This window comes from Sander lucioperca, chromosome 21 (genome assembly GCF_008315115.2).
Source record: "Sander lucioperca isolate FBNREF2018 chromosome 21, SLUC_FBN_1.2, whole genome shotgun sequence".
In the NCBI taxonomy this organism is placed as follows: Eukaryota; Metazoa; Chordata; class Actinopteri; order Perciformes; family Percidae; genus Sander; species Sander lucioperca.
This window is the reverse complement of record NC_050193.1, coordinates 10,290,440-10,307,711: the sequence shown is the minus strand read 5'-3', so window position 1 is coordinate 10,307,711 and position 17,272 is coordinate 10,290,440. Positions and strand designations below refer to the sequence as shown.

Sequence of the window (17,272 nt, the reverse complement as noted above, 5' to 3'; positions counted from 1 at the left end):
TCAGTGAAAACAGGCAGACTACTTTTCTTCACAGTGGGACATAACTTAGTTTGAGAAGTAATACAGATGGATAAATCATGTAGAGGGTCTAAATGAAGGCCAAAAAGGGTTTATGCTGTTGTTGAAACAGCAGCTTTAATGGTTTTGCTGTATCTCTTTGCCCTCATTGGACTGAAAAAAAAAAACAGTTTTTGTTGTCAACTGTAATTCAGCCCACATAAACACCAGACAAACACTCTTGTCTGCTGTTTTGGATTAAGCTTTTTCTTGCTTTCTAATATGTCATCTTTTTTATTCAATTTTACTTTTTTCTTATATATAATTAATATTATTATCTTAATCATGCTTCTTGGACCGCATCAGTCCTTTTGCATGTTTTGTCCAATTTACTTAAAATCAATTATACCTTACATTACATCTGTCTACCACATCTTTGCAGAGACTTTATTATAGTGAACATCACTCTTACAAGTTGTTGATACTAGTGGATGATGTAGTTGTGCATACTTATTTTATGAATGTGAACTCTGCTAATACTGTAATAATTTAATTCCAAGTAGATTTTGAGACTTTTTGTTGCTGTATGGACATCAAACAAAAGAAAAACATTTAAAACTCAAAAACACTATTGTTTGCTTTAAAAAATGGTTGGCAGGTTGTATAGCTGATCCGTAGTAAAGTAGAGCATAATCATGCAGTAACAATGCAGCTAACTCTTGCTCTCTAGTGGCCAGTCTATTTACTGCAGTGGGGTTTCTGTTACAGAAACACATTAAAACGTCTGTGCTTTAAATAAAACTCATAACCTCTTCACGTCCATATTAAATAACATGCAGGTAGAAGGTGGCTGTTATATTAATGTAAACAAGTGCAAAGCATATGGGATCCAACTGAGCGAGGGCAGTTTTATTAAAGTCCAGCTCCGTGTGTTTTAATACTCAGTGTCTTGACTTTCCTCCGAGGCTATAGCGTCTTCACACAACTGTGCTGTTGTCGTGGAAACTGGGGCGAGATGCAGAGATGAAACCAGATGTGACAAAAAAGGATGTACTCTGTTTTCTAGTCATGCCTTTGATCATTTTATCGTTCATAGATAAACGATAATAATAGATCAAAATAATGAATAATCAAGTCCACATTTATATTCTGTCACTCCCCAGCTCATGCTTATACCAGCTAACCTTTGACCGCACTAATAAGTGAGTTTCTTCTTTCTTCTAGGCCTGCCAGTTAAATATCCACTATCTCAAGGTAGCTCTTCTGCCTGCTCCGTCTCTATTTCTGCATCACGCTCACTTTACTGGCCGTATTAGGATTGTTTGTGGATTTCTGCTGGGCTTCCACAAATTAATCTGATTTACTAACAAAGGCTCTCAACAGCATATAGTTGAACTAGCCCAATTTGCTTGCTGTTATATACACACATTTCTCTAACTGCTTTCACACACTTATACACTAACTTTCTACTTCTCTCTGTTTCATGCTTAAAAACAAACTTTTTTATTTTTATTTAAAGGACTACATTTTATTTAAATATTAAGGAACAATTCAATCATACATTTAGAGGTTTTTGCAGCACCTGCAGCATCTGCTGCAAAGGTCAGCACCAGCAAAGTCTGACATTTGCATTTGGCTTAACAATGCAGACAGAAAAGTGACATAAAAGCAGATGGTGTTCCAAAAAAACAAAACACAAAAGGAACAAGAAGGTTTAAATAGACGTCCTGCATATAACAGCTTTAACATATGTACTCCACACAAACACCACCAAGCATTGTTGTTAGTAAATGTGTGGACCACTCAAGTCTTTGTTGGTGTCATCATTTTTATTACTATCAGTGTACTGTCATTGGCCAAGACAGCTTCACACCCACTCCTCATTGGCTGACAGTGTGGTCCACAGTTTGCCTTCTACTATTCCGCCTTTGGTCAGGACTATAGAAGGCTGTAGGACATGAAGCATGGACTGACACTAACACTGTAATTGTATGAATGAATGCAAACACAGTCAGGTTCTTGCTGTTCTTGGTGTGCATGCCAAATCTCTCCACACGGTGGCAGTGTTATATCCATTATAAGACTGTTGTGTGGCTGCATTGTATGTGTTTGAATACAACTTTGTGTGGCCACTTTGACATAAATATTCTGTCTTTTGTTTGTGTTGAAACAGGTCGATAAATTGTTTATAATGTGAAATATTAGACATGTACAGTTTATGTAAATATCCTGTGTTTTGAAAATGACCACGAGATGGTAAGGGTGACGATAGAACAACTGTAAACAAATTAAGCACAGGATCCCCACAGTATTTAAATGTTTCCTCCCGACAAAACATGTCAAAAGCAATAACAGCAATGTGATAGCGTGATGGGCAGATATATAAAACTTTTCCTGTATAGTGCTGACATGCACAACAATATCTCCACTCCTAAATTAGAAATTAATGGATGTAAACACACCCAAGCTTTAAAACCTGGTTAGATATGAACCAGACCAGTTTTGGGGTCCCACTCAGATTTATTTTGGGAACCACCAGTTTATATCGCCATCACACATTATGACGAAAGCCAGAGCAAACTGTTGATTAATGACAATGTGAAATTAATGATTTAATATTTTTATCCCCACTACTGTAAGAGTTTGGTGGGGATATGTAAATCAAAAAACTGTGCATTTAAAAAAAATGATGTAAACCTCAGAGTCCTTCTGCTTTTCATTGCAGCTGTCTCCACTGGGACTCAATTTAAATGAATTAACTCCAATGAATTACTGTATCTGGTAGCAGAACCCCGGGTCAAAATGAGAACCACTCTGTAACTGACACACCTTCTTAATGTTTACATTATTCTGCTCTTAATTAACCAACTTAACAGGTGTACATTTAGAGCCTGAGTCAAAATATGTGACAAATGTTAGTTTGAGTAATTGTCACATTGAGTAAAGAGTAGAGAAATGGTTGGCGTGGCAACAGCCTCTCTGTGCCCCACCGGTCTCCTGTTTTCTCTATCAGACAGAAACAGACAACGGCTGTGATGGGAGCAGGCAGAGTCCTAATTGCCCTTTTTGTTCAAAGACGCTTGGCAGGCCAGTCATTATAACAACAGGGAACCTTGCAATGCTGGCACCCCCCCCACTGACTGCCCACATCATAATTTCCCAAAATGCACCAGTAGAAAGATCATGCTGAATACCTGTGAGGATGTCTGACATGTCAGTTGGAAGAAATAGATCACTATATTCTCTCAACATAGAAATAGAGAAAGAGTAGAGATGCTTGATTAGATTCTGACTTGTAAATATGCAGCTAACCAGTTTTTGATGACGTGAGGGATGTTAGTGCATCCATCCTGGCACATTTAGGGTAATGTAATAACTGCTAAATACTTATAGAATGTATTATCATGTATCAAAATGTAATGGCAGCATGCATAATGCAGTAATAAATATCTGGATTGAAAATGTAACGGATCACGCAACGTCAATAATCAATATAGTACAATAATATATCTCTTTATATGACATTTTACATTGGCATTTCTAATTAATGATGCAATAAATATATTAGATGTTACACTTTAATGTGAATTTATGTCAATGACAGGTTCTTGTAGTTTTAACCCATGTGGAGAGATATTTGAAATGCTTTTGTGGTTATAACATCAGTTGTTAATGTGTTTTCAGTTTTTAATGAAACAGATTATATCTTACTGAAAGGCAGCAGATCAAAACACAATCCTACTGTGATTAATAGCGATGTGCACACTTCCTGAAAAAAATGGAGCAATGGGTGATTAAGTCCTGCTTTGTGTGGCAGTCTGTGATCTGAATCTCTGACTCCAGACCAGCTGTTAGACACCAGCATGACTTCTCCTTATCATTATTATTTACTTCATTTGTTAATGGTAAACTATCAAACTATGTAGATGAAATCTCATATCATTATTGAATATACTTTTTCACTTTGTAAGCCATTTTTACTGTTTACACCACAGAAAGCCAAGCTGGGCCACGGTAAGAAAGTGATCACGCCGTCAGACCATCGGCGGTATAGCCTGCCTTCAGGCAACGTGGACCGGCTCCGACTGAGTGACTTCAACTTCCTGGCCCTGCTGGGGAAGGGCAGCTTTGGCAAGGTGAGAGCCGACACTAAAGGCGTAATGTAAAAGCTAATTAATCTTGTTACACTTTAAAGTGCCCATATTATGAAGAAATCACTTTTTCTGGGATTTGGGGTGTTATGTTGTGTCTCTGGTGCTTCCACACACATACAAACTTTGAAAAAAATCCATCCATGCTGTTTAGAGTGAGATGCAGTTTCTGAATGTGTCCTGTCTTCAGTCCCCGGGTGAGCTGTTCAAAATCGGCACGGCTTGTGACGTCACAAGCCGAAACGAGCAGGCTATACGCAACCATTAGCTCGTTAGCATGCTAATGGTAATGCTAACGCTAGCATGCTACCTCGTTCTCAATAGCAAAGCACTGCTAACACACACAAGTTCACCATAATCTACAAAAGAACTACTTACATGTGTGCCCTCATTTAGAAGTCTCCCAGCTAATCCTGCCTTGTAACTGACTGAAGTTGTAGAAACAGCCTTTCTTTTACTGTCTATGGAGCTAGCTAGCTGACATGATCTACATCTGAGCTACTGGGCATGTGCAAGTGCAATCAAAGATAGTACAGAAGAAGAAGAAGAAAAGAGGTCTCACTCTGTAGCTAAAACAGAGACCAGCTGAAAAGAGGATCTGCAGCAGTGAGAGAGAGCGGTGCAGTACAACAAAAATATGGTGTTTTTTGAAAATTAAACCATGTAAACCTATTCTGGTAGAACCTTAAAATACAATATGAACCTGAAAATGAGCATAATATGGCTGCTTTAATTTTGGCAGCCAAAGAATGCCTGATAGTGGGCATTTGTTTGATGTTTCAAAATCCATAATCTCTTTGTTTCATTGTGACATGTGGTGTCTTCATCAACTGCAGGTGATGCTGGCAGAGATGAAGTCAACAGAGGAGCTGTACGCCATCAAGATCCTGAAGAAAGATGTTGTGATCCAGGATGATGATGTTGAATGTACAATGGTGGAGAAGAGGGTCTTGGCCCAGAGAGACAAACCGCCTTTCCTCACGCAGCTCCACTCCTGCTTCCAGACTGTGGTGTGTGAAAACTTCAGCCAAAGTCGTGTTCGTTTTTACTTCCTGCACTGCTGCAGAACTACACAGTTACACAATAAAATATAATTTACTTTATAACATATAATTTACTTTATATCACTCTTTAAACAGCTGTCTATTCAATCCCTGATGTTTTATACCGATGTGTGTCCGTTACATGTATCTTTGCCTTTCCACTTTATTTATTCGCACTCTTTTGCCGGCACCCCTGCAGAGAAAATTGATACTGAGCTGAGACCACCCTTGAATACAAAGTCTCCAGTATGACGTCAACTGTGTGCGTAGACAGGGTGACCCTTATCAAAGCTTCCTGATTTATAATACAGGTATATGAGCTGACCGTAGCCTTATTCATGAAAGAATAGGTCATGTCAGGCATTTTATTATCTCCGGAGGACCACCAGGTGTTAAGATACAATATATATATACGTAATATGTTTATTTCTAAGGAGAATTCTATGTAATGCACTGCAGGTTTTAGTGTGCACACATTTACTTTTCTTTGTGTAGCATCCATTTAGAGCTGCTCTTTGGGCAATAACATCCTTTTTTTAATCTAGGATCGGCTGTACTTTGTGATGGAGTACATCAACGGGGGAGACCTTATGTATCATATCCAACGTATGGGCAAATTCAAGGAGCCACAGGCAGTGTAAGGACACTCTATAGTTTATCCACAGGCACCTGTTTTAACAATAACAAAGATATTCACCAGGCAGATAAAATGGTTTACACCCACCATAGCTAACAAAGCAGTACTATAATACACTGACATCTAAGTCCTAAAATTCTGATATTTTTGTGCAAACAACTGCTATTTATATTTATTTGGACATTTCATGCTTTTATTAAATAATAGTAGAAAGATGGAGAATGACATGTAACAAGGGAATGTTACAGTTCATGGTCAGACATTTATTAATATAAGGGCAAGGGATTCTTGTGTGTTGCTTTCTTGTATTCAGTAGAATCACTTCCCTGACAAATTTCTTTTGTGAAGATGTGTATTTGTTTTGTCATTTTCGATATTGCAGGTTTTATGCAGCAGAGATTGCTGTCGGTTTGTTTTTCTTGCACCGAAAGGGAATTATCTACAGGTGGGTGAGTTACAGAGAAACCACTTTTATGTAATGACACACCACATTCACCTCATTCAATGCTACATGGAAAACAAAACACATGCAGGCTATTTACCATAAAAAAATGTGCAAATACAGTGGAGGAAAAGATTTGAGATAAATAGATGAGGTGAGTATGAGCAGAGATTTGAAGAGAAATATAAAGGCTGTCTGCGTGTTGAAGATCAACAGAACAGAGTGTGACTCATTGAAGACAGAGAGCAAAAAAAGTTAAGTAAAATCTATAGTAAGTGATTTTTATGCAATGTGATGGAGGAAAACATGATAGACAAGCTGAAGCTGAACATGTAGGAGTTGAAGGAAGACATGATGAAGTAGTTTAGAATTGACTTGGAGAGAGAGACTGATGGGCAGAGTAAAGCAGCAGACAAAGGATAAGGCTATTACGAGATAACACACAAGCCAGAAAGAGAAATTAAGATAGGGTAGGGAAAGTAAATAAGTAAGAAGAGATTAAAAATGGACGTGTGCATTTAGCCTCGCTGTGTGTAAACTGCACTGCTTGTATACCCTCAGGAAGGAGGCGAGTCTTAAACCCATACTAATCACCCTGATGCAAAAGAGCAAAAATAGAAAGGACAGAAAGAAATGATTGACAGAGGCTAAGGTCACCTTGTTCCTCATCGGTACTTCAGCTAAGGACTAAGGACATATCTCACCAGCCTTGTGTTTGGCATCCTTACACTGCTTTGTGACAAATATATCTGCCAGAAGTGGTGAATGAGGAAGAAAATGAAGAATTGACACATGAAACACAAGCACAGACACACATTGAATTGTAAAATCAGGCCAATAAATTATTGTTGGTTTCCTGATGTATGACATGTGCTGCAGACAGATAAACTGGTGGCAGTGGTGCAGAGCAACAGTCTGGATAGCTGACAGCAACACACAAGTATCAAAGTGGTCACAAATCCTCACAACCTGTATCTGCTACAGGGATCTGAAGCTCGACAACGTGATGCTGGACTCTGAGGGCCACATCAAAATTGCTGACTTTGGCATGTGTAAGGAGAACATGTATGAAGGCATGAGCACACGCACCTTCTGCGGCACCCCAGACTACATCGCACCGGAGGTGAGAAGGAGATGTCTGTAATGGGGATACTGGGCCCAGATTACAGTAAGAATCGCACTGCATCTTATTTTTAGACTTTCTTGTCCACTATATATATATGGATTTGAATTTTTTTGTGCAGCTGTTGTAAGAGAGATACTCTGTAGAGTATCTCTCAGAGTATCTCTCTTTTTGAGAATAATACTACATACTGTATATATATATATATATATATATATATATATATATATATATATAGTATTATTCTCAAAAAAAGTACAACCAACAAGTTATTACAAGCATTTATTTACACAGGGGATAAGGGCAGAGATGATTCATCAGTAATAATATGTTTGTCTAATAATATGTGTATATGTATTTCTATGTGTATCTCTCCCCTTCCATCTCTCTGCACTGACCTATGAGGGAGCACATTGTCTCACAGATGGGGGGGGAGCACTTACTCCACTTTTCTCACAGGAAATGGAGTAAGGGCTCCCCCTAAATGGGTCTTCTTTTCCGCAGACTTCCTGGGCTTTAAATAAATCAGAGACAACTCAATAAGCGTTTCTTTTCTTTTTCACTGGACAGTGAATGCTTTATACTGACTTCATGAGCCATCTCATTTGCTCTCCTGACTTCAACTTCTGGCATTATAGCACAAAATATATGCTCGTTGGACCTGGAAAGTCATTTTCAAATAATTTTCCAGGCAAGGTATCACCAAGAAATATCCTTTGACTGTATGCAAACCCATAGCAGTATAGGATATCATGTATGGCTAAATTGTAACTTTGTGAACTGGATAAATTGCTGCATTTCTGTCTCTGTTAAAGGCGAGTACAGCTGTGATTTAGCTCTTTGCCTTTGCGTCTGCATGATCATTATTATTGTGTGTGTGTGTGTCAGTGTGTATACTGTGTGTGGGAGGGAGGTGTAGAATGGCAAATTGGAGGGTAGCAGAAAGTCCCTTTGTTAAGGCAGCTCAAAATAGCTCACTGTATTTAATGGTGGTTGATTTGTGTTTTGAGTTTAGATGAGAGAAATGCTCCTTTACAGTGCTACTGTTCACAGTTTCTCTTGATATCTTTACTGTTGCTCTCTTGCGTTGTATGTAACATGTATGTGGCAGCAGAGAGAAAACAAACATGTATTACTGAATCTGTTCAGAACCACACCTCTCTGAATTCATTGATGGGAGGATGCGCATATTTGATTATTTCAAGTTTTTAATCTTTTCACTTTTTGTCTCTGTCAGATTATAGCATACCAGCCTTATGCAAAATCAGTGGACTGGTGGGCTTATGGAGTTCTTCTGTATGAGATGCTGGCGGGACAGGTAATATGCTTTTTTACAGCACCATTTGTGGTCTACAGTATAAGGTTTTTTATATCATACCTCAATTAGGACTATACATTTAAGTGGTGTATATCCATAAAGTTGTCCTGTAACAATGGTATTCATTAAACAAAAACAGAACATTAATTAGGCCCAGCTTCTCAAACGAGAGGATTTGCTGCATTTCACAGTAAATTAATCTTTCGGACTCTTTAGACAAAACAAGCAATTTGAAGACGTTATCTCGAGCTCTAAGAAACTATGATGGTGGCCGGGTTGGGCAGCGGGTAGAGCAGGCGCACATATACTGAGAGGTTTATGCCTCGACACAGAGGTCCAGGGTTCGAATCCGACCTGTGATAATTTCCTGCATGTCTTCCCCCTCTCTCTCCCCTTTTTCACCTAGCTGTCCTATCAATTAAAGGCAGAAAAAGCCCAAAAAATAATCTTAAAAAAAAACAAAACAAAAAAAAACTATGATGGTCATTTTTCACTCTTTTCTGACATTTTAAATTGAACCTTAAATTGATTTAAAATATTTTAAAAATAGTTAACACTACAGTATTGAAAATAATGTTTCTTACTGAAGATGAATTACACACATAAACACTTGCAAATAACAATTATAACAGGATTTTTTTCCACAAATTGTAAAAAGTGAGGTTTTCACATTTTTTTTTATTATAAAGCAGATCGAGGTTCTGTAAAGGTATCAAAATGCTTAATTCACAGAGAAATAACAACAGCCCGTATTCAGAAACAGTGCCCTCAGGACTTCCGTACAATTGTGATGTCACAACTATAGGTAGAAAGTGTAGCTACAGTGCCGTTACAGTCATTCCCCGGCTGCAATGATGTGCAGAGACTCACAGAGCGCATATACAAATGACCCGGAAAAGCTGACCAATCAGAGCAGACTCTGCTTTTTTCAGGAGGGGGGCTTAAAGAGACAGGGGCTAAAAAAAGAGTGTTTCAGGCAGAGGGTCAATATAAGCATATTCAAAAATAATGTGTTTTTTGAACATTAAAGCATGTAAACATGTTCTGGTAGAAACCCCCAAAAACAAGTATGAACCTGAAAATGAGCATGATATGGGACCTTTAAGGAAGTCAATGTTATAATAGCACATTGAGCTGCAAGTGTAATACATACAGAGAACTAGATAATGTTTTGACTTTATTTGTGTAATCAAAGTGATCTACAATACATATAGCACCCATGAGCATCATGGGACCACTAACTTAAATATCTCTGAGTACAAGACAGTGATGTAACATACACCTGTGACACCCACAGCAGCTCCCACTGCTCAGCTCACCTTCATGTGCTGCTCTTGTCACCTCAGTATCTTGTCAGGTTTCAAAGAACAACTCTCAAGCTGTGACACTGTGGCCGTTTCTCAATCTGTGTTCTTTTATTGACTTGTGTTCTTGTGTCCCTGTGAAACGTCATCTCGTGTTGCCCAAGTACTGTCCCAATACACAAGTTCGCATTTCACCAAGAACAGTTAAGATTCCCGGAAATGTTCTTGACACGCCCTTTTTACCGAGGATGCATTGGTTGGTAACTTGTATGAACTTCGCTGCAACCGTATCCCAACATTCATTTCGGCATTCAATGATGGTCGGGTTTCCGGTACATAGACAGCCCAAAAATGGGACAATTTTAACAATTTTCGCCATCTTATTCATCACCAAATTAACTTCTGACCACATTTTAGGCGAGAAATGAACGGTTTAGATTTCGAATATAGGCAGTCTTGCGAAAATCTTTGCCGAATTGACAATTTGCTCCAAGGTTTTCGGAGTTTTCGGAGCTCCGTGAAGTGAGGCGGCCGCCAGCTTGCGCTGCCCCGGCCGCTAGCTCGTCGCTCGGATAGTCACGCTCAGAGACCCCGCTGGAAGCCGGAGGTCTTTTAGACCGGTCCCGTAAATAAGAGGCTTTTATTTCGCCGTTGACGGATCGTTTGTTTAAATATCACAACACATGTCCATCATAAGATTAATGGGAACCTGTGGTTAACTGTCTTTTCAGAGTTAAACTCCACACACACAGCACGCACGCACGCACGCACCACCACACACACACACACACACACCACACACACACACACGAGAGATATATACACGTTTCTTTTCGGGAGACTTGTTTAAATTATGCCATAGGCTATACATTTACGTATATATAGATTTAGTTTTTTTTTGGTGTATTTGTTTTCTGATTTATTAGAAGTTGAGTTTCAGTCTGTATGATAAATTAAGAGTTGTACATAAAGTGGTAACATGCTGACATGTTATGTAGACTAAAGGGGAGACACCAACCTTTATAATTTGAATTGCTAATGTCCATCTCCCTGGGCATATACAGTGCACTACAATAATATAGAAATGATCACGATCATGAACACATAGGACACACCAGTGCATGCCTACTTATTTTTTAATTTAAACTGACTTAAACTTATACACTAATAATAGTAGGGATCACGTTCCACTCTTTTGAATAAGTAAGGAGTGTTTGAGCTAAACTATAAACAATAAAATTAAAGCTCAATAAGATTTATTTTTCAATATTATTGCAATAGTTGTAACATTGTGAGGTTTTCTTGTCCGGAGATTGTTTTAATATAAAGTGGTTATATTGTTGTGGTTTTTATTTCTAGCTGTTATTTTGGAGCCCTGCTGGTAGCCTCTGTGCTGGGGGGGTGGAGCAATAACAGGAAGTATGCATCGTCTCAAACTCTTAAGTGTTTTCTGTGCTTGTGAACTTGCAAGTTCATTCTTCCAGGTACAACTAGCAAGAACGTCCTCCCCAAGAACACAAGTCTGTTCTTTGCATTCTTGGTATTGGGAAACGGCCTGTTTGTCTTTCTTCTCAGCCTCCATTTGATGGAGAGGATGAAGACGAGCTCTTCCAGTCCATCATGGAGCACAATGTGTCCTACCCCAAGACCATGTCTAAAGAAGCTGTGTCCATCTGCAAGGGAGTAAGTTCTGTTTAAAGGGCCATACAGTGTTTTATAAAGCATATCACCAGCTCCCAGTTTCTCACAAGTTGTTCCCTCGGTACTGTTGAGTCACAAATTTCCACGGTGTTTGAAAAATGATCCTTTATTTAGCAGGCATCTCTTCCCCTTATCCCTGGGCAGCACTTTTGTGACATCTCAGTGAAGTGGCATCATGGTTGTCATGATTATTTAACAAGGAAATGAGTTTTCAAAGTCAATTTACACTCCAGAGAAGATTCAGTTAAGATTCAGGCACAGTCTGATCAAGTCTTTTAATAACATACCTCACCTTCATTTATTATAGTATTACACCCTGTCGCTGCATGCTGCCACGAGAAATATCGTTCATCTTAGAGCCGGTGAAAAAATAAATAATCCGGATCCTTATTGTTTGCTTCACATCTCATTTGCAAAAGAAATTATTCATGGTCCAAATTAAAAGTAGCTGCTGAATCAGAAATTTAGTTATGAAAAGGTAGTGTAATTTCCTGCCACTATGTTAAAGCTGGATGAGCGAAAACACTGAGTGTCAGTCTGGCTCTGCATAGGTCGTTGGCATGATAGTGTAATATAACGCAGGCAAGAAGCAAAGTGAATTGCTGATAATATAAGGAAGCTTTAGAAATACACACTCTCTGCTTCACTATTTTTTGCTTTTCCTCAAGGAGCTAACTGCCGTTGTCACATCTTCTAATGCCTCCTCTTCTGTTTGATACCAGCTGATGACCAAGCACCCGTCAAAGCGTCTCGGCTGTGGCCTAGAGGGGGAGAGGGACATCAGGGAGCAGGCTTTCTTCCGACGCATCGACTGGGATCGCCTGGCAAACAGAGAGATTCAGCCGCCATTTAAACCTAAAGTGGTAAGTGATGCTCTGTGTGTGTGTGTGTGTGTGTGTGTGTGTGTGTGTGTGTGTGTGTGTGTGTGTGAGAGAGAGAGACACACAGTTAGGCATCCTCTATCATGGTAAATGGAATATTATATTGATATGCATCATGATATTTTGCACTTTCTAAAAAAAAAATTCATAGATAAAATATCAATAAAGGAATGTCTGTTCTTGGCTAATACAGCAAATGACATTGATGCAAAAATCATATTGTTGTGAAACAATCTGATCAGGATTGTTTTGTGGTTCGAATCCTATCATCTTCATCTACTGGCTTGACCCCTGTGAGTAGATTTTGAAAGCAGTGACAAGCACTTGGACAACAAAGCGACACGAAGCAGGATCCAGTTCACAATGTTCTAAACGTTTAATGAGACAAGAATATCCATATTTTCTAACAATCGCTTCATTCATTTAGTTGAAGCGTAGTAAGATAAGAGTCAGGATGGGAGGAAGGATTGCCTCAAGGTCTCTTCACACAGATAGGAAAACAGGGTTGCACTACAGGATACAAATAAAATAGATGAGAACGACTTTCTTCAAACTTCTCACAGAATGTAATGTAACATTATTCATAACACAAAGATCTATTATTGCCATAAAGTAAAAAAAAAATGGCTGTAGATAAGTTTATACCATGTTACAGTATGTACTGTCATCTTGCCCAATGCTACCTATAGCATTACAAACTGATGTGCCTAATGTTCAGTCTTATTGTGTATCTCCAAACTTCAAGCACTATATTTCCAAATTTTAAAAGGATAGGTTTGCATTTTTCAAGTCTATCTAAATACAATACTCACATGCCTATTTGCAGTTTTTCTGACCCAAAACACAGCTAGGGAGGGCGAAGGTTAGCAGGCACCCGAGCAAACACTAGTAGTGCAGGCCACACGTCTTACTGTAAGGTGGATAGTGCAGAAGGTCTGAAGCGGCATGGAGCAGGGTCTGAGCACAAGAGCAGACAAACAATTAAAACGATAAATAAATCGAAACTAGGAGCAAACAGACTAGAGACTTATTCGACTGGAATCTTCTGGCCAAGTTACCACACAGGTAGATGGAACAATCTGGCGAAGATGGTAAGTTGGCTTTTTTTTTTGCTGGTGAGGTGAATAGTTGATTGGCAGCAGCTGCGCTTCAAAAGTGGCAGAGCCACCTGTGATTGAGTGACCACGCCTCTTGACCTACATGCACATGCAAGGGAAGACAGACAGGCACACAACGGAAAGGGGAAAAAACACAATGGGAGAGACTGCTGCCCCAAAACAGTAATCATTCCTTCTTTGTATTCTGGCTGAGAAAAGATCTCGTTTTGACACAATAATGTAAGTGATGGGGACTACATTCCCCCTGTTTCTGTGTAGAAATTACTTTTAAGGTTTAGCTGAAGCTGATGTGAGGCTTCAGCTGTCTGAGTTAGACAAGTTTCTATTAGTACATAATTCCCTCTTTGTGTTCCCCAGACAGTGATTTCTGTCTGAGCTGCAGTGGAGGAACACATTTTGGCAGATACTGTTCCCACTTGATTTGTCTTAACTCCATTGAGTCTCATATAAGCTTCATTTACATTTAAATCACTTTGCAAAGAAATCCGTTCAGGGCCAGTATAGAAGGAAGGACTGATTACAGCAAACACACAAAAACTATTTCAGTGTACATACTGTATGAGCATTTGAAGTAAGTAACATTAAGTAACATTTTGACAAATGAAAAGACAAATCACTCTGGTTTTCCATCAATTTATGCACATTTTCTGGGGAGGCATCAAACAAGATTATTGGGACAACTAGATTGTTTGATCAAGCACCTGTTATTCATGTTAATTGGACAGGGTATGGCATTCCTTTTATGAATATAATCTGCCCACACATATCTGTAAGGTCCTTTTTAATCTGTCTCCATTTTAGGTTTTCTTTTAATTTAATGATCTTTGATAACAAGAATAAGACGAGAAGGCAGGTCTCAAACTTGATTTATTCAATACATTGTTTCCATCAAATTTTAGCTTAACGCTACCAACATTTCTACCTCAGCCAAGAGGTATAAATTCAAAGAAAAACAGGTGGATATTTCCAGACACACAAAGAGATGATGGAAGATGACAGAAACTCATAAACACGTATCAGAAAATTAGCATAAAACATCCAGTAGTGTGATTTATTTCTATATAATGCTCCTGTTCAGTTTTCTTGCCGTCCCTGTGATGCTAAAAACAGCAAATCACTGTGTCACTCTTGAATGCGTCACTGTTAAAGGATTGAAGTACTTCCTCAGAGAGTCGTGAAGTGTGTATACATGAATGGTTGCGTATTTTATTCTGTCTGCGCTCCCATCCATCTTCACCCAGTGTGATGGTTTTACGCCCAGCAGAGCTTGAGGCTGGAAACCCAGCTGCAGTCACCAGACCCCCCCCCACCAACATCTAAACCTTCTCCTGTCACCACAAAACACTCTTTTTGAGCTTGTTGAATCCCGCATCCTCCATTCTCTCGCTGCCCACAGCGCCCAAAGCAACACACACGCTGCCACTGAGGATTAAAAATAGCTTTCTAAGAGCAGAGTTCCCTTTACTTCCACACAAGGCCCACGATTAATACAGGGTTACACAGCGGATGTATCTTTTCTCCACTCACAGGGAGGAGGGAAACATTGCTAAAAGTGGATCCATCAATTCAGGGCGCTTTTTGAGCTCATACGCGACGTCATTAATTGGCCTGAAGGGACTAGCAAACAAAAGACTCATCTGAGGCTTTAATGCTTCTGTGATATTACAGAGCAGCTGAAAATGCCTGACATGCTGATGCGTCGCCTGAAAAAATGTGTCACAGACAGCAGGCACTGAAATCCACTGTAAACCAGATTTGTTTTTGTTGTGCATTACTCATTCTGAAGGGTTTTTCTTGCTTTCTTGTAAAAGTGTCGTGACAGTGATGATACTGTGCATGACACGCAACAATATGCATAAATATATTCAGCTGGAGACGCATGACAGCCTCAAGTGGAGCTGCACACTGATGCTGATGACCTCCACTGTGGATGTTTAGGGTTAGCTCCTAATCTAATTACAACTTCTGCCTGGCTACACATAGGGCTGTGCACCACCTTCCCTCTGGGACCGTTGGGAAGCATTCTATTAAAAGACTTGTGAAGAAATGTCTTTTGATCATGAGCCCACAATTCAGTTGCTTCAATTCAGTCTTTTCCAGTTCAGAGATCAAAATAATCTGACATTCTTTTAATCTCTTTCAGTGCGGCAAAGGAGCAGAAAACTTTGACAAGTTTTTCACACGTACACAACCCGTGCTGACTCCTCCCGACCAGCTGGTCATCGCCAACATCGACCAGAGCGAGTTCGCAGGCTTCTCTTACATGAACCCTCAGTTCATCCATCCATCCCTGCACAGTGTGGTATGAGGAGAGAGCAGAAAAAAAAACTCAAAAGCACGGACTGTCGCTGACTACAGGATCCTTACAAACTCCAACAAACGATCCCGCCGTCATAAGACTCATATCATCCTCTACAGTGTTCTGTCTAGTTATCAAAATCTGTGTACAAAAGCGACTGAGAAGAGGGGAGCAAAGTGTTAAAGAATAACTATATGGCAGTGATATGTTTGCATAATTTCCCCAAACATCTCATATATGTTCTTTATTCTCTATCTGTGTTTAACCAAACCTGCTGCCTTTTTTTCTTGCGTATGAATGTGTGACCGGTTACTTTATTAGGTATTAAAGATGCAAGATGTTTTCCTTTCTCATGTTCCCCATCTTACTACGCAACAAGCTGCAATGCACGACGAGAACGGAACATATTTTTCTGCTCTGTCCCGGCTTTATCTACTTCTGATCCGCTACACGTGTATTTTATATTTATATTAAAAAACAAGAGGTAGTATACTGTTACATGAGTGCCAAAGTAGAAGTGGAAAGACATCATTTATATTGCAGTTCTTAAAATCCTTGTAATGTTTTTCCCAACACACTAAAACCCCACTAAAACAGGGGCCGTTTCTTTGTGTTGTTTTGTAGGACGTGGAGATACATTATATCTAACTCAGCATAGACAAACAGAAGCACATCATGCTTATGCTTGGTTATAAGCTGTGTACGCTATTTGAATGCAGTGTTGGTCAGTATACTATAGGGTCAGAAAACTGTGGATCAAAGAGACAGTGTTTTAAAGTATAAAGATGCTATTTCCATATGCACAAAGCAGATCTCTGTTGCATGCTTATTTTTCTGACTCTGTATGAACAGTAGACTCTAGGATGCAGTACACGTCTGGTATCATTGTAAAGTTTAGTATTTATGATATAAACTATGTTAATATATAATTGTTGTATGTTTTCAAGAGTCTTATCCTGAAGAAAAAGTTTCTAATTGTTAAAGGAAAAAAAAACTTTTGTTCATATTTTGTTTCGCTTAACTCAACTTTTATGTCAAAAAAACCCTCTATTGTGCCCCCATTTTTATTATTTTGTAAATATGTTTCAAAGAGATGTTTCAGAAAGAGAAGTTACTTGCAGATTTTATACTATGAACTGAATGTGCTTTTACTACCATAGACAGTTTGAACATGTCTATGTTTAGATTACCCCGAAGAAGAGTGTGTGTATATATATATATATATATATATATATATATATATATATATATATATATA

At 39.0% G+C, this 17,272-nt stretch overlaps 1 protein-coding gene across 2 annotated transcripts in view; it reads left to right on the top strand.

Moving 5' to 3' along the window:
* The window catches only part of si:ch73-374l24.1 (protein kinase C alpha type), a 113,276-nt gene extending 96,234 nt beyond the window's left edge, over positions 1 to 17,042 (top strand). The window contains exons 9-18 of one of the 2 annotated variants that reach the window (XM_031312435.2): positions 1,222 to 1,251; positions 3,993 to 4,133; positions 4,985 to 5,158; positions 5,737 to 5,828; positions 6,211 to 6,273; positions 7,255 to 7,393; positions 8,631 to 8,711; positions 11,591 to 11,698; positions 12,439 to 12,579; positions 15,859 to 17,042. In XM_031312435.2, coding sequence (XP_031168295.1) covers positions 1,222 to 1,251; positions 3,993 to 4,133; positions 4,985 to 5,158; positions 5,737 to 5,828; positions 6,211 to 6,273; positions 7,255 to 7,393; positions 8,631 to 8,711; positions 11,591 to 11,698; positions 12,439 to 12,579; positions 15,859 to 16,023 — 1,134 coding nt within the window. In that variant the 3' untranslated portion in view covers positions 16,024 to 17,042. The remainder of the gene's footprint in view (positions 1 to 1,221; positions 1,252 to 3,992; positions 4,134 to 4,984; positions 5,159 to 5,736; positions 5,829 to 6,210; positions 6,274 to 7,254; positions 7,394 to 8,630; positions 8,712 to 11,590; positions 11,699 to 12,438; positions 12,580 to 15,858) is intronic. The other variant, XM_031312436.2, reaches the window with a different exon arrangement.
* The last annotated feature ends 230 nt before the right edge of the window (positions 17,043 to 17,272 follow it).